Source organism: Opisthocomus hoazin, chromosome 1 (assembly GCF_030867145.1).
Source record: "Opisthocomus hoazin isolate bOpiHoa1 chromosome 1, bOpiHoa1.hap1, whole genome shotgun sequence".
NCBI classification, from domain to species: domain Eukaryota; kingdom Metazoa; phylum Chordata; class Aves; order Opisthocomiformes; family Opisthocomidae; genus Opisthocomus; species Opisthocomus hoazin.
This window is the reverse complement of record NC_134414.1, coordinates 6,399,399-6,426,265: the sequence shown is the minus strand read 5'-3', so window position 1 is coordinate 6,426,265 and position 26,867 is coordinate 6,399,399. Positions and strand designations below refer to the sequence as shown.

General features: G+C 47.2%; 1 protein-coding gene across 6 annotated transcripts in view; it reads right to left on the bottom strand.

The window, feature by feature from the left end:
* The window catches only part of MYO7A (myosin VIIA), a 117,643-nt gene that overhangs the window by 75,324 nt on the left and 15,452 nt on the right, over positions 1–26,867 (bottom strand). For all 6 annotated transcript variants that reach the window (XM_075415844.1, XM_075415869.1, XM_075415862.1 and 3 more), the window contains exon 2: positions 22,050–22,107. In XM_075415844.1, the coding sequence (XP_075271959.1) occupies positions 22,050–22,067 (18 nt within the window). In that variant the 5' untranslated portion in view covers positions 22,068–22,107. The remainder of the gene's footprint in view (positions 1–22,049; positions 22,108–26,867) is intronic.

Below are 26,867 nucleotides of genomic sequence, written 5' to 3'. Positions count from 1 at the left end.
TCATCACCCGGTCCCTGTCCCTGGGCGAGCTGCGAGACATGCGGAAAGATTTCAGCCGCCATCCAGGAGAGCACATTGCCACCTGGCTGCTGCGGTGCTGGGATAACGGGGCCAGCAGCTTGGAATTAGAGGGCAAGGAAGCCAAGCAGCTGGGATCCCTGGCCAGGGATGGGGGCATTGACAAGGCCATTGGGAAAAAGGAACAAGTCCTCAGCCTCTGGAGGAGACTTCTGTCAGGCGTGAGGGAGAGATACCCCTTCAGTGACGATTTTGTATGCTATCCTGGCAAGTGGACCAATATGGAAAGGGGTATTCAGTACTTGAGGGAATTAGCTGTGCGGGAGCTGGTTTACTGTGACACAGACGATGAGCAGGTACCCACAGACCCAGATGAACTCCAGTGCTCACAATCCATGTGGAGGAAGTTTGTGCGGAGTGCACCCTCCTCGCATGCCAACTCACTGGCAGTTGTAAACTGGAAAGGTAAAGACGCACCAACAGTGGACGAGGTGGCTGTCAGACTCCGCCAATATGAGGAAAGTCTCTCTTCCTCCCTTGTCTCAGCTGTGGAGAAACTGGCCCGGGAGGTCCGACAAATGAAAGAGAGTAGGTCCTACTCCCCACCTGTACGGGCCATCATCTCAGCTATTAGGGGCAAGCGTTTCCCTGCTCAGGAGAGGGAATACAGAGGCTACACACCACGGGGCACCCTGTGGTTTTACCTGCGTGACCACGGAGAGGACATGAGGAAGTGGGATGGAAAACCCACCTCAAGTCTAGAGGCCCGAGTACGTGAGTTGCGAGGTAAAACAATCACAAAAGGGGACTCTGTTAGGAAAAATGCCGCTCCAGTTTCCAAAAGCCAGCTCTCCAGACCAGGTAGACAGTTTGACCTTGATTCCGATCCTCTGGAGGGGACCTCCAAGTCATTTTTACAGCAGGTGAGCAGCAATTTCTCTGACCAGGATTAGAGGGGCCCTGCCTCCAGCCAGGTGGAGGAAAGGGACAACCGTGTCTATTGGACGGTGTGGATTCGGTGGCCTGGCACGTCAGATCCACAAGAGTATAAAGCTCTAGTGGACACTGGTGCACAGTGTACTTTAATGCCATCAGAGTTCAAAGGGTCAGAGTCCATTTGCATTTCTGGAGTGACAGGGGGGTCCCAAGAGCTGAGTGTACTGGAGGCTGAAGTGAGCCTCACTGGGCAGGAGTGGCAGAAGCACCCCATTGTAACTGGCCCCGAGGCTCCGTGCATCCTTGGCATAGACTATCTTAGGAGAGGCTATTTCAAGGACCCAAAGGGGTATCGGTGGGCTTTTGGCATAGCTGCTGTGGAGACGGAAGAAATTAAACAGCTGTCCATTTTGCCTGGTCTCTCGGAGGATCCTTCCGTTGTGGGGTTGCTGAGGGTTGAAGAACAACAGGTACCCATCGCAACCACAACGGTGCACCGGCGACAGTATCGTACCAACCGAGACTCCCTTCTCCCCATTCATCAGCTGATCCGTCAACTGGAGAGTCAAGGAGTGATCAGCAAAACTCGCTCACCCTTTAATAGTCCCATATGGCCAGTGAGAAAATCTACTGGAGAGTGGAGACTGACAATAGACTACCGTGGCCTGAATGAAGTCACACCACCGCTGAGTGCTGCCGTGCCAGACATGCTAGAACTTCAATATCAGCTGGAGTCAAAGGCAGCCAAGTGGTATGCTACAATTGACATCGCTAATGCATTCTTCTCCATCCCTTTGGCAGCAGAGTGCAGGCCACAGTTTGCTTTCACCTGGAGGGGCATCCAGTACACCTGGAATCGACTGCCCCAGGGGTGGAAACACAGTCCCACCATTTGCCATGGACTAATCCAGACTGCACTGGAAAAGGGTGAAGCCCCAGAACATCTGCAGTACATCGATGACATCATTATATGGGGCGACACAGCGGAGGAGGTTTTCGAGAAAGGGGAGAAAATAGTTCAGATCCTTCTGAAAGCCGGTTTCGCCATTAAGCGAAGTAAAGTCAAGGGACCTGCGCAAGAGATCCAGTTTTTGGGAATAAAATGGCAGGATGGGCGCCGTCAAATCCCAATGGATGTCATCAACAAAATAGCAGCTATGTCTCCACCAACCAGCAAAAAGGAAGCACAGGCCTTCCTGGGTGTTGTGGGTTTTTGGAGGATGCACATCCCAAATTACAGCCAGATTGTAAGTCCTCTGTACCACGTGACCCGGAAGAAGAATGATTTTGAATGGGGCCCTGAGCAACGACAGGCATTTGAACAGATTAAACGGGAGATAGTTCATGCCGTAGCCCTTGGTCCAGTCCGGTCAGGGCAAGATGTTAAAAACGTGCTCTACACCGCAGCCGGGGAGAATGGCCCAACCTGGAGTCTCTGGCAGAAAGCACCAGGGGAGACTCGAGGTCGACCCCTGGGGTTCTGGAGCCGGGGATACAAAGGATCCGAGGCCCGCTATACTCCCACTGAAAAAGAGATTCTGGCAGCATATGAAGGCGTTCGAGCTGCTTCAGAAGTGGTCGGCACTGAAGCACAGCTCCTCCTAGCACCACGATTGCCGGTCCTGGGCTGGATGTTCAAAGAGAGGGTCCCCTCTACGCATCATGCCACCGATGCTACGTGGAGTAAGTGGGTCGCTCTGATCACCCAGCGTGCTCGAATGGGAAACCCCAGTCGCCCAGGAATTCTGGAGGTAATCATGGACTGGCCAGAAGGCAAAGATTTTGGAGCATCGCCAGAGGAGGAGGTGACACGTGCTGAAGAGGCCCCACTGTATAACCAGCTGCCAGAAGATAAGAAACAGTATGCCCTGTTCACGGATGGGTCCTGTCGCATTGTGGGGAAGCAGCGGAGGTGGAAGGCTGCTGTATGGAGCCCTACACGACCAGTCGCGGAAACTGCCGAGGGAGAAGGTGAGTCCAGCCAGTTTGCAGAGGTGAAAGCCATCCAGCTGGCTTTAGACATTGCCAGTCGAGAGAAGTGGCCAGTGCTCTATCTTTACACCGACTCTTGGATGGTGGCCAATGCCTTGTGGGGGTGGCTGCAGCAATGGAAGAAGAACAACTGGCAGCGCAGAGGCAAACCTATCTGGGCTGCCCCATTGTGGCAAGATATTGCTGCCCGGCTAGAGCAGTTGGCTGTAAAAGTCCGTCACGTGGACGCCCACGTCCCTAAGAGTCGGGCCACTGAAGAACATCAAAACAACCACCAGGTAGATCAGGCTGCTAAGATTGAAGTGGCTCAGGTGGATCTGGACTGGCAACATAAGGGTGAACTCTTTATAGCTCGGTGGGCCCATGACACCTCGGGCCACCAAGGAAGAGACGCGACATACAGATGGGCTCGTGACCGAGGGGTGGACTTGACCATGGACACTATTGCACAGGTTATCCATGAATGTGAGACATGCGCTGCAATCAAGCAAGCCAAGCGGGTAAAGCCTCAGTGGTATGGAGGACGATGGCTAAAATATAAATATGGGGAGGCTTGGCAGATTGACTACATCACACTGCCACAAACCCGCCAAGGCAAGCGCTATGTGCTCACAATGGTGGAGGCCACCACCGGATGGCTGGAAACCTACCCTGTGCCCCATGCCACTGCCCGGAATACCATCCTGGGCCTGGAAAAACAAGTCCTGTGGCGACATGGCACTCCCGAAAGAATCGAGTCGGACAACGGGACTCACTTTCGCAACAGCCTCATAGACACCTGGGCCAAAGAACACGGCATTGAGTGGGTGTATCATATCCCCTACCATGCACCAGCCTCGGGAAAGATCGAACGTTACAATGGGCTGCTAAAAACCACTTTGAGGGCAATGGGGGGTGGGACTTTCAAAAATTGGGATGCCCATTTAGCAAAGGCCACCTGGTTGGTTAACACCAGAGGGTCCACCAACCGGGCTGGTCCTGCCCAGTCAAAACCTCAGCGCCCCGTAGAAGGGGATAAAGTCCCTGTAGTGCACATGCGGAACATGTTAGGGAAGACGGTTTGGGTTAGTCCTGCCTCGGGCAAAGGCAAGCCCGTCCGCGGGATTGCTTTTGCTCAAGGACCTGGGTGTACCTGGTGGGTAATGCGGAAGGATGGGGAAGTCCGATGTGTACCTCATGGGGATTTAATTTTGGGCGAGAATAGTCCATAAATAAATTGTATAAAGTTAGTTGTTAAATAACCCTGTCACTGTCTGTTATCACTGTTATAATTGTTATATTTTGTACCAGTAGTAGCATAGTAAGAATCGTCCAGATTAAAGAAGGATGGACTTTTTCGATGAAAACCTAGCAGAGCACGGTGATGATGGAACTGGACCTGGTTTTCAACAACTGGCATCCAGCGACTTCATCAAGATCAACATCTCCTGCAGACTGTGGGCACGGGCTGCACCAGATACATCAGCCGTGAGCTCCGGATGCAGCAAGTGACCGCCCATCACCACACATCACCTCTCCCGCCATGGAAGACCATTACAACAGATGGAGCCTGAAGTCATGGATTAAATGAACTCAACGGACACTTTAGAGTGATGATCCATAGATTAAAGGAATGATATCTGGAGACAGGAGAAGTGGTGGTGATCAGCTGGACAATGGGGGACCTGGGCATGACGTAGATGGTATGGAATAAGGGGTGGATAATGTCCTGGGTTTGGCCAGAACAGGGTTAATTTTCACCGGACTCCAGGAAGGGGCACAGCCGGGGGGTGGGGGCTGACCCCACCTGGCCAAACAGAGCCCGGTATTCCATACCACGTGACGTCACGCTGGGTTCCGGTGGGGGGGGAGCGGCGCGGCGGGAAGGCACTCGCGGCTTGGGCGGGCGCAGCGCCGGTCCGGTTTCGGGAGAGCGGCTGTTGTACGGTTCGTGGTTGTGTTTTCTCCTTATTTGTATCGTTCTTGTTCCTGTTTTCCCTCTGTTTGCTGTTCTGTTAAACTGCCCTTATCCCGACCCACCAGTTTCTGCCTCTTTCTTTCCATTCTCCTCCGCACGCCGGCGGGGGGAGGGGCGGCCGCGTGGCGCTTTTGTTGCCGGCGGCAGCCGAAACCGAAACACCTACAAATATCTGAAGGGTGGGTGTCAGGAGGATGGGGCCAAGCTCTTTTCAGTGGTGCCCAGTGACAGGACAAGGGGTAATGGGCACAAACTGAGGCACAGGAAGTTCCGTCTGAACATGAGGAGGAACTTCTTCTCTCTGAGGGTGACGGAGCACTGGAACAGGCTGCCCAGGGAGGTTGTGGAGTCTCCTTCTCTGGAGATATTCAAGACCCGCCTGGACAAGGTCCTGTGCAGCCTGCTGTAGGTGACCCTGCTTCGGCGGGGGGGTTGGACTAGATGACCCACAGAGGTCCCTTCCAACCCCTACTATTCTGTGATTCTGTGATTCTGTGACGGCGTTTTTGCTTCCCTAGAAAGTACAAGACAAACGTCCCATCAAAGCTAACAACGAGAGGATGCATGTGGAAGGAAGGACTGAATAAATATATATGAAGGGACCCATAGCATGGGGTCTTTGGATTTGAGCTGCATCCTAAAGATGCTCTTTACTCCTCAGCACACTTTTCCTCACTGCAGTGACACTGTAACTGGAGCAGTGTGGGAGCAGCAGATCTGAGAAAGAGCAGCCAATATATTTATCTCACTTTGCACCACAGCAGACATTACGATCATTGCTCAGCTGCACCCCGTACCATATTTCTGAGGCAGAGTATCTCTGTGTCCTGCCAAAGAGTGAACTAAGGAGCAGAGGAGTGGGATGATTTGCCCTAGGTTATCCTTGCAGCAAAGTAGAGATGGGAGCCCAGAGGGCTGAATGCAGTCTCTGCAGCTCTATTACGTGAGTGTGCTGATTTTTTCCCTGACACTGGGGCTGCTGAATTCCACACATTTCCATGGGGTATTTTTTGCATTTCTCCTCTGCTAGGAGGAGGTTTACTGCAGACTCGTTTGACAGAGTCACACACGTCAGCCAGAGGCACTTGACGCTGGCAGTGCTGTCTGAACGGCCTGAGCGTGCTGCCTCCTGGAAACGGGAAATCCCATCCCTCTGAAGGGATGACCGGCTTGGAATCCAGCCTCCCTTCTGCATGCGTCAAGGAGAAGAGCAACAGCATCAAGCCTCCTATCAGCATGCTTTTTCCAAGGGAATGTGCTATGCCTTGTGTGGCAAACAAACAAACACAATTAGGAGAATAAGCGGAGGGACATGATGGAGGAAAACAAACCTTTAGCTGGCTGGCAGACTGTCAGCAATGCCAGCCAGTTTAGATTACAGCTCCCTGGGGTAACATTAGACTCTTCCCTGCGGAGATAGAAGTATGAGCCCAAAGAGCCATGCTGGACCCTGATCTGATGATTTACTACACCTCTGCAGCAGTAGGCACAGCTGAGATCCAGGGCCTGCTGTGACACACTTTGTGCACACACATAGTAAGGGGCAAATTCTTATCCTAAGGAACTAATGTGACCCAGGCAACAGATTTATGTCACTGCTGAGACTGGAGCTCCCATTAAGTGCTACCATGGTGGTGTGGACCTCACTGCTGGAGAAAAAAGGGAAAGGCTACCAGCAGGAACCACCCTCACAGCAGGTGAACCACCTAATTTAATGAAAACTTGAGTTTCTTTGCCCCAGCCTATTTTTCTGAGACAAAGAAAATGCATCAGACACTGCCAGGGCTAAGGAAGTGTTCTTGAACCAGTTATTTTGCAGATAGCGCTGAAAAGCTGATCTCTTCAGTGAAACAGGTCAAGTGTGACCCAGTGCATGTGTCCACCTCTAAGCAAGACGTCCAGTTCTTTGCTGGATGATCATTGCAGGTCCTCTCCAACTGAAATACTCCATTCTATTCTATTCTATTCTATTCTATTCTATTCTATTCTATTCTATTCTATTCTATTCTATTCTACTTTCCTGGGCAAGAAAAAGGCACTCCTACGGTCACCTCTGCATAAAGGAGGTAATTAAACTAAGTCAGATGATACTGACATAAACGGGTCTGTGAAGAGGACATTTTGGAGGTAGAAATCTACAGCACAGGTGTCCAAGGCTAGCTAAGGTGGCTCCTACCCCCAGCGTGGAGGACACTAAGGGCTGATATTCAGGTAAATGCTGAAGGATATGGAAAATCACTGCTTCTCAGAGGCCATCTGTGGACTCAGGTCAGCAGTGCTCCGCAAATTTCTTCCTGCAGCACTGAACTTACTTTTCTAAAATAGGAAAGCTGATAGCCTGCAGAATGGCTGTCGATGCACCACGTCGGCCAAATGTGATCTGTACCCTGGACAATTGATGTAGAATAACCTGTTTATGCACCTTATATTTTTTCTTGAAACATGCACAATCACATACCCAGGTCTCCAGAGAGCTAGGTCCAAGCCAAGTCCTTTACTTCGTTACTGCTTGCCTTTGAAGCAGAAAATCCTTAGGGCACACAGACACATGTGCAAACATAGGCAATTCCCCGGCTCCAGATTTCAATGTCATTCGGAGAGCAGACTGAAATCTAAATGTATTGGTGCATCGCAGCATATTATGTCAGTGCGGACTTCCAATATCTACCTGAATCCTTTGGGCAGTATAAAGCCTGTGCTCTACTAAAACAACGTCTCATCGCCTCTAGATATCACCTGTCTGATTCAATTCAGCTCTCGATTACATGGGTGTACCCTGCTCAGTTTAATGGAGCTTCTCCTGGATCCACAGCTGTGCGACCCAGGGGAGAATTAGAACTGCTCATCTCTATTCTTTGCACTCATCTTTAGCTGCGTGGTTGCCACCGGCATCAAGAAAAGGTGGGAAAGGAAGAAAAAGCTTGAATTTCTACCTAATTACAGACTAGTGCAAGATATACACATGCTGGTAGTCAGTAATCCTAATAATTTTCTTGTTCCATAAATAAATAAGATTCTCTCCCTAATTTCTTGTCGCACATCAGGCATCAGCTGTCAGCCAAGGTAACATGCTACACACAAAAGCTTTCTGAAGCAAAGGCAGAGATGCAAGAGGAATTGTTAAATAATTCAATAATCAATGCACCGCTCGCTCATCCTGTAACTTCAATACTGACTGGAGGGAGAAAACAACTCACAGTCGTGGCATCCATCCCAGTAATTTCCCATTTGATGCTGAGGGACAGTCAAAGACTCCGGGAGGAAAAATGATGGATTGAATCAGGTTTCTGGGGGTGCAGCCCAGTGCAGTGCAATGAGGCTCAGCTCCGAGTAAGGTCTGACCTCGTCCCTGGCTTTTGGCAAGGAGCTTGTTGTTGACTGTTTGGGACCTCTTGGCTCAGGAGTGGGTTTTAAGCTTGCAGACAAACACGGAGATAGAAGATTTAATCTGTGACTCCTACGGCATTACCGTCGCAGGCGAAGTGGTGAATCCGGCAATCCGTTAACGCTTCAAGCAGATTAGGCTGGCCCTGGGTGTCACCCACCCAAACACCGTGCCAGAGCACTGCGTATCAGGTCTCACACAAAAAGCTGATGACCACTGCTTGGGATGTGACTGAAAAATCTGCTAAGACACAGAAGTGGAACAGGAAATGCAGACTGAGCCTTTTAGCTCCATGGCTGAGTCCTGTCCTACATGCAGATGGAAGAAATCCAAAGGAAGACGGCAGAGCAATCGTAAGACGTACAAATCTGGAAAACTGGAGAAGTGAAAAATAAAACCAGGAGGAATCAGAGAGGGAGTGCTTTAGGATACATTGGGAGCTCTCAGATCCACTCTAAATCTGCCAACAACAGTCACGCCTGCCCCCAGACAACTGAGGGTGCGGCTAAGAGCTCCCTAGTTTGCAATAGGAGGCATGATGGAAAACCCTCTCCCTTAGCCACCCAGAAGCAAAGATTTGAGACATTTTCCTTTACATGTCTGTTGTTCTTTGTGTCAAGCTTTAGGAAGACGGGACTAAGGGAATGCCATCTAATGCTGTGAGCACAGCTTGGGATGGATGCTGATTCCAGCAGGTCCCTATGGCCAGACAGCACAGCTAAGCTGCCTGCTCTCTTCCCTTTCTTTGATTTGATCCCACGGTGAACCGACTCAGGGAATTAAGCAGCAACATTTTCACCTGTTTTTGCAAAGTTTTTTGCTGGCTTGGCCCCTGAACTGGCTCGTCAAGCAATCAGCAAAGCCCCAGTGAAAGAATAGGAATGTGCAGCTGGCAGTACGGCCAGGGGAGCAGAGCTGCTGGCTGTGCAGGTATCTGCTGTGGCATCACCGAGCAGCACTGATGGAGGCTCTGCCTTGCTCACAGATGAGCTTTATTCCCCGGGTGAAGGCAGAGAGCTGTTTGATTTCATTCATGAAAGAAGAATCCCAGCTGATGAGCATGAGGGCTACAGAACTATGCAACAGACGGAGGTAATCAGGTATTTCCACCCAACATTTTTCTGCCTCTGAAGCATACAGCCTTTTCAAGATCACAATGATTTACAAAACCAACACAGTTTGAATTCCAATGTACAGTACAGATGAAGGGGAAAAATAAATAAATAAATAAAAATATCATACACAGAAATGTAAATCGTAAGGGATGTTTTTCATCCCGGCTCAGAAAAGCTGTTCAAACAAGCCAAAAAACAACTGCAAGAATTCAATTATTTTACCTGATTTTATTCCTAGGGAAACAAAACAGGATTTTTCTACCATCTGTGATAAAGATCTCTCTTACTTTTCACATGCAACCTGTCAAATCCTCTTTCAGAGTTTCAGCTGGCAGAGGCAGCTTCATCTTTCGCGCCCTGAGAAGGTCCTTTCTCCTTCTTTCCTTTACTTCACGTTCCTCCTTCCCTTCTCCCTGCCTTTTCACAACCGCACTGAGACCTAGTCCACAATTAGTTCCTGCATGCCAAATACCTGTGTTACTGTTGTAATCTGCACAGCTATTCCTGCATAAACAGAAATGTAGACAGAGTGGAAAGGAGTGCTTAATACTATAAAAAATGTATTCTTTTCCCATAGGAGAGTAATCTATAGTCATGTAAATACAGTTTTCCCAGCAGAAATGTATCTGTACAAAGGGTCTGCAATTAGCCAATGTGGCACTGATGTGTCTAGACAAGCCCTATCATTTAAAATATCATGTCTCATCTTCAGAAATAATGAATGAAAGGGGAGTAATGCTGCTTTTCCTTCACTGCCATGCCACATCTGAGCAGCACTGCCCTTTTTCCACACTGCCTTTGCTTATCCACTGAGGGTTGTCTTGGTTACTGAGGAGGGTGAGGGGGTCTGGAGGAAGGTTAGTTTGCAGCTCAGTCAATAGTGTCTTGAGGGTGTCTGTGATATGACTGCTTAAGGGGGAAGCGGACTACTCCAGGGGTGTGTTTGAAAAGCCAGTTCCTGCGAGGAATGGATGGCAGGAGAAAGCACAATGGGAAACAAAAAAATCATGTTGGCAATGCTTGTGATGCAGTTTATGATGCCTTGATACTGGTTTTTGTTCCTGAAGTGCCAGCCACAAGGATACAGAGATGCCGCAATACAAGTAGTATCCTTCCAAAAGGAGAAAAGATACTCCCAGATGTCAAGAAAACCTTAAGGACATGAAGCACTTGGAATTTTTTGTCATCAGGAAACATAATAGAAAGAATCCTACTAGTATTTGGTAAAATCCAGGAAAATCATCCATATTTCATTGCTTGGTTCACGGGTTTGAAGACGCCAGGGTTGGATCCATGCAAGACCACCCTTGAAATGGAAACCCAGAGACGGTTGGTAATTGCAGCCACTTACTTGGATTCTTGAAACCCCTTTGCTTGCCATGTTTGGAAAACTTCCCAAATTGCTGGTGGGGGGTCCCTGCGAGGAAGGAGGTGGACCAGCTGCAGAGCGGCACCATGGGCTCCCAGCAGCACAATACCAGCCCCATCTGCTGTAACTCCCCGGAATTACCAAGTGCATCAGGAGGTTTGTTTCTGACGATTTCTCCACGCATTTTAATTAAACTTTCATGCTAATAGCACCCTAAGCAGAACGGGGAATGACAGAGTGTGCATTTTTATCCCAAATTTCACACCGTCACAGCTGGGCTGTGGAAAATGTGAAATTCCAGAAGGTTCTGCAAGAAGGTAGGGACCCCAGAGGAACAACAGGTTAATTAAGGGTCTGAAGGAACCAGTCAACAAGTCCAGCTAGACAAACTCTACCCTAGAATCTGCAATAAGAGAAAGACTGGAGTTTTTAGGTTGGCACAAGATAATAGAGACAGGGACAATCATCTCTATTCAAATCACAGTTGTAGTTGACATACCCAAGACGATTGCCTTGCTGGATCAGGACATGTACAGATGTGCACTGTAGATGCTTTTGAACTGTGGGCTTGGGGCAGTTTTAGAGCTAATCGTTCATAGGTCGTTTTTGTATTGAAGAGACTTGGTTTTCACAGTGTGATCAGGAGCCAGACCCTGAACATCAGGCCCTTTTGCACACACAAACCCAGAAACCTACTTCAAAATCTAAGTCCCACCAAATAGTCACCATCCAGTGCAAACACCGCAATAGCCACAGCTTGAAAAAGCATGTTGGACCTATTTCGTACGTGAAATTATCAAGGTATAGTGGCTAGTAAGATCGCCAGTGGGATTAGACTTTCATACGGACCTTGTCCTGAACTCTAGCAGCTAGAAGAATAAAACCATAAAAGCAATAAGCTCTCCACGCTTTTGGGACACCAACTAATTCCTGTGCTCTTGGGACTTCTTATTTTCCTCATGGGTATTTTATTACATGGACAGTCCATTCTGCGTATACTGTGCAGTGTGCATAGAGGGATGTGACCTCCACAGGGGTTTTGTCTCACATTTTATTTGCTTTATGATGAAAAGGATTACATTACAAATGGAGTTTGTTAAATGTTACTCCTGGAACCAAACTTTCAATTTTGTTGTGCGATTTCAAGGTGCCCAGCACGGCAGAGATCCTGGTCTAGCAACAGGCAGCTGGCTGGTGCTCATATTAAAACCCAAATCATGTAAAGGGTAATTAATTCATGTGAAGGATGCTCATCAATTTTACATTTGTTTGAGAAACTCATTAATTGTCACATAGCCCTGATTTTGAGACTGCAAGAGTATTATCACACAGATATATTAGTTATGCCGATGTTTCTGTAAGAAATGTGATTCTGTGAAATGGGCTGACAGAGAATCAGCATGGAAATATGGTCAATGACTCCATTGCATTTTGCTGAGTGCAAATGCTGTTCAACTTCAAGCATCTACATAATGGGAAAGGGCTGCCTGTCTGCCTTGCACCACATCTAGCCATTTTATGGGGTTAAGGGGCAGTAAAATGCCTTTACAAAGTGATTTGCAGATCATGAAAATGCAGTGTGTGACCTTAAGAGTCATTTGCCGGCGATGGTGCTGGCAATAAAACATCTGGCTGGGTGGTAGGAGATGCACATAAATTGCATTCACACTGGCTTCACCAAAGGCTTCCGAGTTGTGGTGTGCAAATCCCTGGCAAGGTTCTGTCCCAGCCAGACGTTTTTCCCAATCTTAAAAACAAAGACCATTTGGCTCTTTCTTCAGCGTTCAAAATAGGCTGACCTCTTTTTCTCCTGGGTTCTGCTAAAGTGACCCTGGGGAAAGAATAGAGGGCATCTGCTTCTGGGTAGAAGAGTTGGGACAGAGAAATACTATCAGGATGTGAGTGGGATTGCCTCAGGCAGGACGTAAAAATGGGCCTGTGAGGTTAAGGCACACCAAAGGACCATCTAGGGTAGCATCCTGTCTTCATCAGAGTCTCATGTGGATACCTAGGGCAGAGTGGACAAGTCTGTAGCGATACTTCTTTAAAATAATCTTCCAGTCAAAAAAATAAGGGACCACCAAACAAACTCTGTAGGGACTAGGTTCAGAAAAAGCAGTGGAAGTGGATAGGACACCTGGAGAAGTAAGGAAGCTGGACAAGTGCTTGGAAGGGAGATGTGTTAGAAACTACTAATCAAATAAATCACATCAGGCTTGGGAAATCCCTGAGGTGAAAGTTCATAGGTGGAGGCCGGGAAATTAGCTGACGGACAGGAAAATATTGTGAGGAAATTACACTGCATGATTACTCGACCCTTGGTGTTCACCAACAGTCAGTCTGGCTACAGAATATCAGATGAGATGGACCTGGATCTGAACAAGTATGGTAATTTTATGTACGTTCCCAGCTTCAGCACACTAGCTCTGTTCAGAATTTGATCGTAATTTCTCTTCAGCAACAGAAGTCCTCTTAATTTATAGCCAGTGAAGTTTTTGCATTTCACAAAATTGCCTGATGGAAGATGAAATCCTTGTAAAATTTTAAGATTGTCATTTCCCCAGTGCAAGAAAGCAGCTGCATTCCTCCGCCAGTGCCACCTCCCTTGTGCAGATCGCAGCAAGGGTGATTTGGGAAGGAGAGGAGGACCGATCCGCCGTATCACCTTCTCATGTTAGAGAGATAGATGTGGTCAACAGGGAAAAGGCAATTCCCTTACATTGCAACAGTCTGATGCACAACTCCTGGACGAGCCGGTCAGTGCTGCTGACCACTAGAGCTGTATCTGTAAACGCACCCAGGAGTGGTAAAATGGAAATGCAAAAAGCATCAGCATACAAATTCCTAAGTCCCAGTCCTTGCTTACTCATCTCCTTTCCCCACTGCTGAAAGCCTCAGCAGAGGTATATAAAGTGCCAGCCAGCTTAGCAGCGTGTCTCGGGCTATTTCACTCACAGCATTGTCTTTTCTATGCTCTTAAACAGATTTATTTTTTTTTCAGAACAGTCTTCTTACGTGTATTCTAGAAGACATCCAATCTTCCTTCTGTTTTAGTTACACTTATAAAACATCTAAAAATAGATTTACTCCTCCAAAATTCTTACTGGAAACTTTTCTTAGAGAATGCCGTTTCATCAAAACCGAAAATGCAACAGGAAAAGGCATATAAAAAAAGCTTTTCAGGAAAACACTTGAGTTTGGCTAAAGACTGACATGGAGCATATTGTTCCGAAATTCTCATTGGAATTTTGTCTTCAAGGGCAGCTTTTAATTCCAACAAAATTATTTTATTTTTTGACCAGACAATGATATCTCAGCAGATATTCTTTGTACTTCCAGCTTCACTTTCTCCTGAGAGAGAAATGCCATTTTTCAATTCGTGCTATTGAAAAGGTCTGTTATTGCTTTCCTTCCCCTGGGCCCTGGGAGCTGCACGCAGCTTCCTGAACCTGATTGCAGAAAGCCAGAGCTAAGGGTTTCTTTAGCAAAACAGCTGTCAACTCTACACTGTGCCTGCAAATGATGCTGTGGCTTGGAAAAGAAATGAATTTAAACACCATAAGGGCCAAATCTTTCACTTGTGTATGTCAGTGTCATCCCACAGATGTGCCTGTGACCCCAAATTCATGAAATTCCTCTTCCTTCTTAATGCCTTGCTGTTCAATGTTTTCCAATCTTGCAAGAGTACTCTGTCCAGTTCTGGGCTCCCCAGTTCAAGAAAGATGAAGAGCTACTGGAGAGAGTCCAGCGGAGGGCTACGAGGATGATGAGGGGACTGGAGCATCTCTCCTATGAGGAAAGGCTGAGGGAGCTGGGCTTGTTCAACCTGAAGAAGAGAAGGCTGAGAGAGGACCTAATATATGCTTACAAATATCTCAAGGGTGGATGTCAGGGGGATGGGGCCAAACTTTTTTCAGTAGTACCCAGCGACAGGACAAGGGGCAATGGGCACAAACTGAAGCACAGGAAGTTCTGTCTGAACATGAGGAAGAACTTCTTCCCTCTGAGGGTGATGGAGCACTGGCCCAGGCTGCCCAGGGATGTTGTGGAGTCTCCTTCTCTGGAGATATTCAAGACCCGCCTGGACAAGGTCCTGTGCAGCCTGCTGTAGGTGACCCTGCTTTGGCAGGGGGGTTGGACTAGATGACCCACAGAGGTCCCTTCCAACCCCTACCATTCTGTGATTCTGTGATTCTGTGAAGAGGAATTTGATGAAGAGGAAGGTTGCCTTGAACAGGGAGAGCTGCCTACTCGCTGCACGGCCATTCGTACAAGGAGCAGATGAAAATCATGGTCCCACACTCCATTAAGGATGTCATAGCACAAACATTTCTTACAACAGCCATGTTGGCTTAAATGTCTACCTTTTACCCAAATCCCTCCAGCTGTCACTCCCTATACCTCACCTGAGAACTGATCTGAGAAAAATAACAGCAACAACTAAGAAGAAATAAATTATGCTCAAAGTTTTTAAAAGTACTTGTAAGTCATATGATTTTGGTGAAATTATGGACAACGTGGCCCAGCCAACATTTGTATCACGCATCTGGGAAGGAGTGGAGGGTAGACGGAAGGAGAATGGTGTGTGAGGATGAGGATGGGATGGGATGGGATGGGATGGGATGGGATGGGATGGGATGGGATGGGATGGGATGGGATGGGATGGGATGGGATGGGAGATCCTTTGTTCTGCTCTGTTTGCACAGCTGGGATGAAGGTGCTTCCTCCTATTATGAACAGTAATCAGAGGCTCAATGGCTGGAGTGAGGACCAAGGGAAATCAGCCCTCGTGTTGATCCCTAGCAGCTGGATAAGATGTGGGGTGGGATGGGGGTGGGTGGGAATGAAGAGTTTCTGATCTCCTTCTCCAAACCTCACTCTTGCAAAGGGGTTGCAAGATGGGCCAGCAGCCCTTACCTCCACCAGCTGCTGCACAATGGCCGTGTGAGGTTCAAGGTTCTTTGCAGTCTTTTTCTTTACGGAAAGCATATACAAACAGTGAGACTTCTTCAGAGTCAGGTTGCAGAGTCATAGAATCACGGAATCATTTAGGATACAGAGGAGCCTTAAGATTTTCGAGTCCAACCATTAACCTAACACTGCCAAGTCCACCACTAAACCTTGTCCCTAAGTGCCATGTCTGCACAGCTTTTAAATACCTGCAGGGATGGTGACTCAGCCAGTTCCCTGGGCAGCCTGTTCCAATGCCTGACAACTCTTTTGCGGAAGACATTTTTCCTAATACCCAGTCTAAACCTCCCCTGGCACAACTTGAGGACGTGATGAGTTGGAGGGCTTAAGAGAAAGAGGCATTTTGAGGGGATGAATTTCTCTCTTCTTGCTCCAGATGTCAGGTCTCAGCAAGTTAAATGACATCTTTAAGGGCTCTGACAGACGTGGAGATGTTACCATTAAGCAAGACAAGATGATATGTGAGCTGCTGTGCAAGACCTGTCACCGAGGATGTAGATTTTCCCTGGGGAAACCTAAGGTTCCAAGATCAATTAGAGGTAAATTTTGTTATTGAGTCCTTTGAAGTTTCCTATACCTTCAAATGCATGCAACCCATTGGCTGGGTATTTTGCTACTGCCTCTTAAATAAGAAAAACTAAACTGACCCGTGCATAAAACAACTCTGACTCCAAGCCTTCTCTATTGTGAGATGAAATACATTAAGGTTTCAGTGCATACACTTTGGGGAAGATGGATCCTGGGGACTTGTCTAATGTATCAAAAAGCAGGAATGAGCGAGTTTCAGACAGGGTCTCTAAGAGGCAGGGTATCTCCACTCCAGAGCTGAGATTGCTCGCTCTACCTTTATTTGACACCACACAATTTATATTCTGCAGCCATAGCGCTGCAAGAACATCTCCCTAGCCTGCAGCTTCATTTTCTGCACACAGCTACCCCAGCACTTTAATTGTCCCATAAATTTGATGGAAAGGATTTGATGCAGAGAGCTGTTAAAATGCCAAATGTCTTGAGCACTGCAACTAATGAATGGCTCCCAACAATTCATGTTTCAATCTATATGCAAATGTGCCCTTTGGTTGGCTTGTGCTGGACTTTTCATTGCTGCGTTACAGCTATCCAGGGAAGCCTCAGACTCATAGATCAGACAGATACAAGGCGTAGATGGGAGAAGACTTAAATTATTCAGTGTTTATGAGAAAGAGAATCCAAACAGAGGGCTTACGCTTTGCTTTTTATAATAACATGATTACAGATCAGCCCTGAGAAGACCTACAATAACGCTGGTTTTCTCCCCCGCCCCCTCCTCCTTGCTAACAAAATACATAGCACAATGCATCACTTAGCAAAGCTGAATGCATATTATCCAATAACACCCCAAATAGTGTATGTCAGCCTCAGGTAAATCCGGCGCTCACAGAGCCCAGCTGGAAGATGTCAGTGAAGGGGCTGAAAGATTTCAAAATCTGGTCTCTGATATTCTTACTCCCACCAAGGGAAAACATCTCCTGGAGCATCAAAGCAAGTCTCTGTAAACACCAGCAGTCACAAAATCTATTCCTGTTCATTAATGAACTGCACAAATCCCTTTCACCTGCAGCGCAATGTGCAACTCTGGTCTTAGCAAGAAGAAATTAAGCTGGTGCAGGTGCAGAAAGGGCTGCCACCATCACAAGAGTGCTGCAGAGCTTGTTGTACTACGGGAAAATAGAAAGGGGTTTGTAGGATTTTGATCAGTTCCAGGGCTGGGAAGGGAAGTGATAGCTCTCTGTACAAACACCTGAGGAACGACAAGCAGGCGAAAGGGCAATTTTACCTAAAAGCCAGTCCTGGCACAAAAACAGGAAGCCACAAATAGCCTCGGAAAACATAGACATGAATGTATCAAGGACAGTCTCGTTCATGTAAGACTCTTTTTGTGGGCTTTAAAGCTGAAGTTGTATTGAGGGTTTTATGGTCAAAGAAACGCCAGAGCTGGCACAGGCATTGCAGAACGGATGGCTGCAGAGAAACTGTAAGGGTCTGGCATTGCACCCTAGAGTCACCCCTTCAGGAGCACTGCCCAGCCAGGAGAGCAGAGCCGAAGTCTCTGACCAAGCTGTGACTCCTGCAAAGCTTCAGACTGGTTGGAGACACCTTCCTTGATGAGAGGACAAGGGGTAATGGTTTTAAACTAAAAGAGGGGAGATTTAGGCTGGATATAAGGATGACATTTTTTACAATGAGGTGGTGAAACACTGAAACTGTTTGCCCAGAGAGGTGGTTCATGCCCCGTCCCTGGAAACATTCAACGGGATGAGGCTCTGAGCAACCTGATCTAGTGGCAGTGGAACTGGTTGCCTAGAGAGGTGGTCAATGCCCCATCCCTGGAAACATTCAAGGCCAGGCTGGACGGGGCTCTGAGCAACCTGGTTTAGTTGAAGATGTCCCTGCTCATTGCAGGTGGATTGGACAAGATGACCTTTAAACGTCCCTTCCAATCCAAACTATTCTATTCCTTGCTTTGCTGTTGAACTAAAAATGGCTTTATAGCATGAGGCGTCCACAGTGCTTGGTCCCTCAGGTCCTTAATTTCTGGCTGAGAACCTCCCTATACATGTCCCTGTAACCCCAGGAGCAGGCTGAGGGGCCAATAAGACTGGGGGAAGCCCACAACAGCAGCAACACACCTAATGCGGTCTGGACATGGAGACCACAGCAATATAGATACAATCTTCTGCCAAGTCTAGTTTAGTGGATGAGCTCTGTGGGATGCTGAACTCAGTACTACATGAAATACTTAAATTTTATGAGCATGCTTTATTCCCTAGCAGATAAGTGCTTTTGATTTCTGTTGGTCTGGCCCAGCAGCCGGAAATTTGCAGCATTGGGAAACCCTGGCTTTAAGATCACATAATGTGAGGATTGCCTACATGAGGGAGAAGATGCAGTTGGCAAAAAACAGCCATGTGGCAAGCAGCAAACATGTGTTATTTGCCACCAGGACAGCGGTGGCTTCAGCAAAGCCCTCTCCCTGGAGCAGCGATGTGCCCCTCGCGAGGCTGTGTGGCCATTTGTGGCCGGGGCCACCACTCCCTCCTGGTCTCTGCTCCGGCTCTAACAACATCTCTATTTTAAATAAAAGACAGAACATGCAGGAATGAGCTGTCGCTGTGCTGCGGAGCCAAACAAACTTGTCAGGCTGCCAAGGCAGGAATTTAAGAAGCCCTCCTTTTTCTTCTTCCCGTTCTTTGTGCATGGAAATGGACTTGCCATGAGTAATTTTCTCGTGACTAAAGCTGAAAAGTTTGGCTCCCTGCAGGTCCCTGCTAGGGAACAATATTGGCTTTTCTTCTGAATTACTGGGTGGAAGACACAGGGCAGCAGCTCTGTGCATTTTCTCCTCGTTGCTCGGAGCCGTGTGCTGCCCTTCACACTCAGCTGCCCGGAGCCAACCTCTGAGGGAGATTCTAGTGGAAACTGTTTTGATGGGAGAGTGGAAGGGGTGCAATCCTATGGGCTCTTCTCCAAAATTCCTAGATTTAAAGCTGGGTAAAGACAGGAAAGCCAAGCTGTAGGGGCCAAAAGCTCTGCACTGATCTAGCCTGAGCGGTGGTTTGCTCTTTTACTTGACCTTGTTTGAGAAAGTTTTCAGGTGAAAAGGGGTGGGAGTGGAGGACCATAAGCACGTTGTGCACATTCAAGAATGAAAAAAAAAAAAAAAAAAGAAGAAAAGACAGAGGGGAAGCTCCCTGGAAAGTCATACCTATCAGGAACTGCATAGATGTATTTCTAAAATCTTTCAGCAAAACTGAAGGAGGCAAAATACATATATTGCTGCTACTGGGAATTAAGCACCACTATAAACAGCAGCTCTTTGGACCACAGAGAGCAACGTGGTTCAGGTGTGACTCAGACTGGACCTTTAGATGGGGTAAACTGATATAAAGTGGCCTCGGAAAGATTCTGCATCTGTTAAGAACTGGGCAACCTCCCTCATTTCATTATGGAGGGGATGTTGCTCAGCTTACCCATGCTGCAGAAAGATGCTTGCAGTAAGAAACAAGTTCTACACAAGCTTGTTTCCCTGATATTTGTCATCACCTGCTCAACAACTGAACTCACAGGAAGAGTTAGTCTCAAAACTATCAAGAACAGCAAGAAACAGAAGAGTTTTTTGAAAACTGCAGGTTGTTTTAGGGGGCCAGGGTTTTTCTTGTTTAATAAGAACAAGCTTTAATCTTGACGTAATGTGTCAAATATGGTTGAGAACTTCTGGGACTCCACTTGGAGATTACACGCTTTCAACACCCAGTCCTTATGAACTGCAAGATGTTTGCATGGAAAACAACCTAGTATCTTCTCTAAAAAAGGCTATAGGAGACTCAATATGCACACCAAATTCTAAGGCTTCGCTGTTACGGGTTCTTGTAATACCTGCCTGGAGGTGATGGGCTTTGAACATTCAGGTGATACATCAATCACAAATGGCTCCAGGTTTATTCTCCAGCATCCAGCTTTCAGTACAGAAATACCGCTATGTTTTCCCTTCCATTGTAACATCCTAGAAATAACACCTCATCTGCCAACTTAAGGGCAGCATCACTCCTGCTCTGCTCCAGCTTTACTGCTGTAACACTACAGACACGAGAGATAAAAGCCCAAGAATTCCACCCTGTTTTCACACCAGACCAACCATATGCTGAGGTTTTAACAAGGACCCAAATCCCAGACTACATCCTTGGACTGGCTAAATAGCATCTAGATGGATGGCATAAAGTGCCTTGATGATGTTATTGGACCCGTCTACTTGTCCCATTTGCCATAAGTTACTTTCATGATAGCAGAGGTGACAGAAGATAAGAATGATGTCCCTGTGCCACAGCTCTCCATTCACAGTTGGGTCATCCAAGTGTCAAGTGTCTAAGCTAGTCTTCCTTGGGCCTTAGGTGTATAAAGCAGAGAAACATCTCCAGAAAGGAGATCCATCCTACCGTAAGACAGGTGGGAAGGAAATAGCTTCAAAAGCACCTTGCTTCCCCAGCCTAGACGAGACACCTTGTTTTTAGATAACTAGGAAGATAGTCTATTTGATTAAAGATTTGCAAAGAGTGAATTCAGACCAATACAGAAGACTCTGAACTAGTAGCTGAACTGCACAGGGGTAACCTCCGGAAAAGACTTTACAGGCAGCCTGGAGTGGTACCATCCTCGACAGAGTTTTTATAGGGTATTTCTTAGAGCCACAACTGTTATTCTGAGCTTTCAAATTAGCACATGAACTTCCTTTGTTTTAATTTTCACACTTGTTTTCCTTGGCATTGCAAAATGCATCAACCAAAGCTCGCGACACGGGGCCAACACCTCTGAGCCTTTTGGAAGGAAGGTCAACCTCCTTATCTCCCCTACCGAAGTGCAGCCTGGTTTTGTTGGCCCATAGCTCTCGATAGGTCAGGGCAACACTGCAAGGAGCATTTCAGTTGCTCTGTGAGTTCTTCAGCATTCCTTCCACCCCCAAATCTACCCTCAGCTCTTCTTGTCACTGGTATAAACTGGTACCCCCTGAGTTCCTGCATGCGGCTTCAAAGTTCCAGAGCTTTCTGCCCTGTTGCAGCCAAAAGCATATTTGCCAAGACAGGCACAGAGCTGAATCAAAACTGTTGGGTAGATTTGCTCTGTTGCCTCAACACTTGACTGTGTTGACATATTTGAGTCTCAGTCTGCAGCCCCAACAAAGAATGTGTGGCAGTACCATCAGTCCTCCCCAGGTGAGACATGGCAATGAGACAACCCAGAAGCTGAGAGTGACAGACACGTGACACCTAGACACAGGGAAACCACTACAATTTGAAGCCCTGAATTATTCCAGAATCTACATGAGACCTGCCACACAACTTAATTCTTCAATTCAATTTCTTTTTAAACGTGCAAAAGGACTCCATTTTTACACAACCAAAGCAGCACTGTTACTGGAAGTTGAAAATCAGTTCTTGACTGGATCATTCTACAAGGCCGGCAATAAGCTGTTTTATTCTTCTGCATATCCAGGATTCACGTGCAGCTTCTGGGCCATCCCAGATGAGAAAATAGAAGTGGAACACTGCACGAGGTTAATCTGGACTACACACACAGAGCAATGATTTCCTCTAAGCCAATCAAGGATTAAGGCTAATGAGTATCTCTGCATCTTGTAACAGTCCATTTAGGGAAATAGAATAGGGTAAAAATAGCCTGACTTGACCCTTCGCCCCAAAAATAAGACTTTTATTAGTCCTTGGGGGGATGGAGTAAAATTAGAAATGCTAAAGAGAGAAATGGTTCACATACCTGTCGTAGAATGACCATGGTTCCTGTATAAACACATCAGCAATCACCAGGAAAGGACCTAAACCAAAAGAAATCAGCAGTTAATGAATGGGCACCCTGACTCAGAGAACTCCAGCTCACGGACTGTCCCAACCCTAAAGGGACAGATGCAGCCCCTAGGTGTGGAAGAGGGCCAGGAGCACTTAGATTCCCAATGCTTTCGTAATATTAATTCCAGACAGTGAGAGACAATCCTTTAATACATCCAGATTAATGCCTGCACTGTGGTGAATGAGACCAGGACTGGAGGTTACTTACACAAGTAATATTTTGTAAATGGAGTCCTAGAAAGTTATCCAAGGATTAACCTAGCAAACAGACTGATGCTGATTTATTACATGTGTCGTCAGATCCCATGGTACAAGTTAAAACACATGGAGAAGGAGAGTTCCATCCTTACAGCCCACAAGACTGGATGGATTATCATCTTTCTATCAAAAGTGCTTTCAGGAGAAGAAAGAAAATACCAAGCCCTCCATCGCAGCCTGCAACTAATACCTGGGTTGGACTGAGTATCTCCACACTCCGCTCCTGTCTGTTGGTCAAATTGTGCCTTTATGTGATTTACAGATGTATTTTGTGTGGGAAAGTCCTGTGGTGCCCCTGGGTTTGTGCTTGCTGATGTGTGGTGCTCCCAGTATTAAATGGGTTTGGGGGTGTATGAGTGAAAAATGGTCTCAAAGAATTGAAATTCTGCAGCTTTTAATCTCCAAGTCGTCTTTGCTATACGACAATTGTAAAGTAATTGTTATATTAATGATGTAGAACATTTTCCAGTAAGGTAAAAATTCTCATGCCTGAAAAAGCAAGCAAAAAGGCACTCTGAGAGATACAACACCCATGAGACACTGTGGATGTGAAGGCTGATTAAAGATGATCTTGCAGGATGCAAGACATTTCCCCTCCCCCTTCACAGTGACTTCCCTGGCAGTGTTCAAGGCCAGGTTGGATGGAGCTCTGAGGAACCTGGTCTAGTGGAAGATGTCCCTGCTCCTGGCAGGGGGGTTGGAACCAGATGATCTTCAAGGTCCTTTCCAACCCAAACCATTCTATGATTCTGTGATGCTATGATTATATGATTTATCTCTAATAGCTCCTGCAGGGACTGCAAAGGCTCAACAGCTTTTCGAGTTATTGCCCTTTTCCTCACCACACTGCCTGCACCACCTCTACCTTTTTCCCGACCACATATTTGAAGGTGGATAACTACCCCACTGAAAGTTGTAGGAGTTTGCCATCTAAGTGCCTTCACCACCTTGCCTTCACCACCTTAATGAAAACGTCCAGCTATTGAAACCATCTACATGACCCCTCTGCATTGCCTGGAAAATGAACTGGTGTCCTCAGAGCAGCCAAGGCATCACTGTTCATTAGGAAATACTCACTAGGCAAATTTTGGCCACAGACCATATTTAATGAATTACTTTCGCTTCTTCTAGCAGATAGCTTACTGGTGGAAAATCATGCGCCCACTTTAATATCTGAAAGGCTGTGAGGCAATTTTCCTAATTCTCAGTTTGAATCTTCTCTGTAGCACGTTAAATTATTCCTCTTCTCCTTAATTCATATGGCTTGAAAATAACTTTCCAACCCTGCCAAGTAGTGACCCCTGAGGCAGCCTAGGGATGTTGACGAGTCTGCTCCACCGGGAATACTCAGTGAAATCTTGTCTTGGCTCAGAGCAGGCACTGAGTGAGGTTTTCCAGAGGTTCTTCCCAGGTCTGTAACACGATGATTGGAGAAGCAGTGATGAACACGGGGCTGGGTAGCAGTCTGAGTTCCTTGATTGAAGGACAACTGCAATGGACAAGTCATCTTATCGTTCCTTGTCTCAGTTTCCCTCTCTGAAAACCATTGATCTCACCCAACTGGGGAGCTCCTAAGTATTCCAGTCATTATTATTTTGTGTGCTAATCAGTCAAATGGCCTAGGTGAGCTTGTCCCACTGGATGTCCACGTTGTAAAAGCCCTGCATGAGGGACCTTTTCCTACAGACTGGGCCCGAGCATCAGGTTCAGGTCTCAGAACTGCTTCTTCAGCCATTCATCCTTCTGCTGCTGAAGCAAAGCACTGCCACATGGTTGGCCCGGCTCCCAACATTATAACTGCCCTGCACATGGGCATCCTGCTCAGCCCGTCCTGTGCTGATGCTCAATAGGTGTTGTGCCAGGTTTGGAAGAGTATTTACATACTCAGCACAGTCTGCTTTTAAACAGGACTTTGGTACCCAGAGCCTTTTGTGGGTTTTTTAAATTTTCTGAAGGACTAACCTTCAGCCCAAGCCACCAGGCTTGCTCTTGTTCAATGCTTTGTAAGTCCCTTGTGATGATGTTGCAAGGGGGGTTGTACACAAGGAGCAGTCAGATTTCTCCACCGCTTTCTCATCAGGGAAAACCTCAAAATGGAAGGGCAGGGGGAGCAGTAGTCTGCCCTCCATTCTTCCCACACAGATCAGTAAGGAGGACTGGGCACCAGGGAGATCAGCTGCCCGCTAATTCACGGGAGCCCCGGTGGAATGAACCGGCCATCTGGACCTTCCAGTACTTGCTGACAGGTGAGCGTAGACGTCTTCATTCCCACCTTCATCTCCTATGTGAATCTCTACAGCTGCTTGTGCTACGGCAAAAGAGCCGAGCTAAAAAAATGTACCCAACACCTCTCCCAAGTCACTTGCACGTAACACAAGAACACAAAGGCTCTCCTCCAGAAAGTGAATTTTTTGTAAAATTGGTTGTCATTTTGCAGCTTTCTGGGAATCACTAGCTGAGCATCATCTGAACAGAGCCTCTGAGGGAGGCAGTGGGGTAAGGCTGAAGGAACTAAAACATCCTTTAAACCACTTGTGGATGCAAAGAGATGTGTGATGTGGAACTATACATGCCAGTTGCTTGCAAGCAGTGGACAACAGAAGTCAAGGAGCGCTGCAATGCAAGGTCTCCACCGTCGTGACAGCATCACAGAATCACAGAATGGTCAGAGTTGGAAGGGACCTCTGTGAGTCATCTAGTCCAACCCCCCTGCCGAAGCAAGGTCACCTAGAGCAGGCTGCACAGGACCGCGTCCAGGTGGGTCTTGAATATCTCCAGAGAGGGAGAATCCACAGCCTCCCTGGGCAGCCTGTTCCAGGGCTCCATCACCCTCAGAGGGAAGAAGTTCTTCCTCATGTTCAGATGGAACTTCCTCTACTTCAGTTCCAGGGCTGAAGGAACTGTTCCAGGCTCCGTCACCCTCAGAGGGAAGAAGTTCTTCCTCATGTTCAGATGGAACTTCCTCTACTTCAGTTTGTGCCCATTGCCCCTTGTCCTGTCGCTGGGCACCACTGAAAAGAGTCTGGCCCTGTCCTCCTGACACCCACTCTTCAGATATTTATAACCATTTCTAAGGTCCCCTCTCAGAATTCTCTTCTCCAGGCTAAACAAGCCCAGCTCCCTCAGCCTTTCCTCATAGGACAGATGCTCCAGTCCCCTCAGCATCCTCGTAGCCCTCTGCTGGGCTCTCTCCAGTAGCTCCTTTGAACTGGTGAGCCCAGAACTGGACCTCCCCTAGGGCTTTGTTGCTGCTTCTGAAGACACCTCAAATGAAGGAAGAACCCAGCAGAGTTCGACTCTGGAGGGAGAAAGCTGGAGGAGCCCGGACAAAGCCATTACCCTGCAATTACAAAGAAGGGAGTTGCTACTCTAATCTATTTAAATGGCATTTCTGTGCTCCTTGTTGGCACTTCAGGACCGGAGTCCAACCACATGACCGGCCATACTGCCTGGGGGATCGCTCTGCAGTGCTAATCCTCCAGGGCACATGCTCATTAAGCACTGGTTAGGAGAAATTCAGGTATTTAATTGTAAATGCAAATTCTGTTTCTTTCTCCTGAAGTTCCGTGTCCCACGTGATTTTCCTGTCTGCAAATGCAGCGAATAAAATGAATAATTAATTTACGGGGTGCGTGCATTCACATTCAATGACAGCCTGTCCCCCACTGCACCCAGCTTCCTGTAAAGCCTGTCTTTTGGAGAATGCCCTGGGCACTTAATAGTGTGAAAAAGCAAGAGAGGTGGCTGTTCGTTCACTGCCTTATGTCTGCTTCACTTGACTGGTGACACATAACGTATCACCTTAGCTGAGCAATGAGATTTACACACCGACACCCTCTGCACACTGCTTCTTTCACCTCCCACCCTCCAGCAAAGGTTCTGAGAAGAACTAAAGATTTTGCAATGTATTTTACTGTTCCTCTGAGAAAAGGTGAATAAAAAGGTCAGACCCACACCCTTGAAGACAAGCGGCCTTTGTCCTTATCAAAAACAGGATTCTAATGAGGAAAGAAAACAATGGCTCTTGAATGAAGTTAAACTGACAAACCCACCTTCGGGATCTTTAAGCATTGAATGTGCAGGACAGCAAGCAGAGACGAAGGAGGCAATGTCACTACATGCCACTCCTTCTACCCTTTGTCCTGCTGGAAGTCAGCATGCTTGGGAAACTACGACAGTTTGCATTTTTACATTCTTCCTAGAGCTCTGAATCAGAACCAGGGCTTTGGGGTCAGAATATATTAGTGTGAACACGGCAGCCATTCATCTTCTTCTTGGCTAACAAGTGTCTTGTCTGCTACCTTGATCAACAAGCAAGTTCTCAACAGAAACAACCCGCTGCTTCTCTAGGTAATTAGCTCCAAAGGTCAAATCATGCTTAGTGTTTAAAATGAAGTAAGTATCTTCTCCTCATCTGCATTGGCCTTTAGCTTTCCACCTGAGGCCAGTCACATCTTACCAACCACAAATG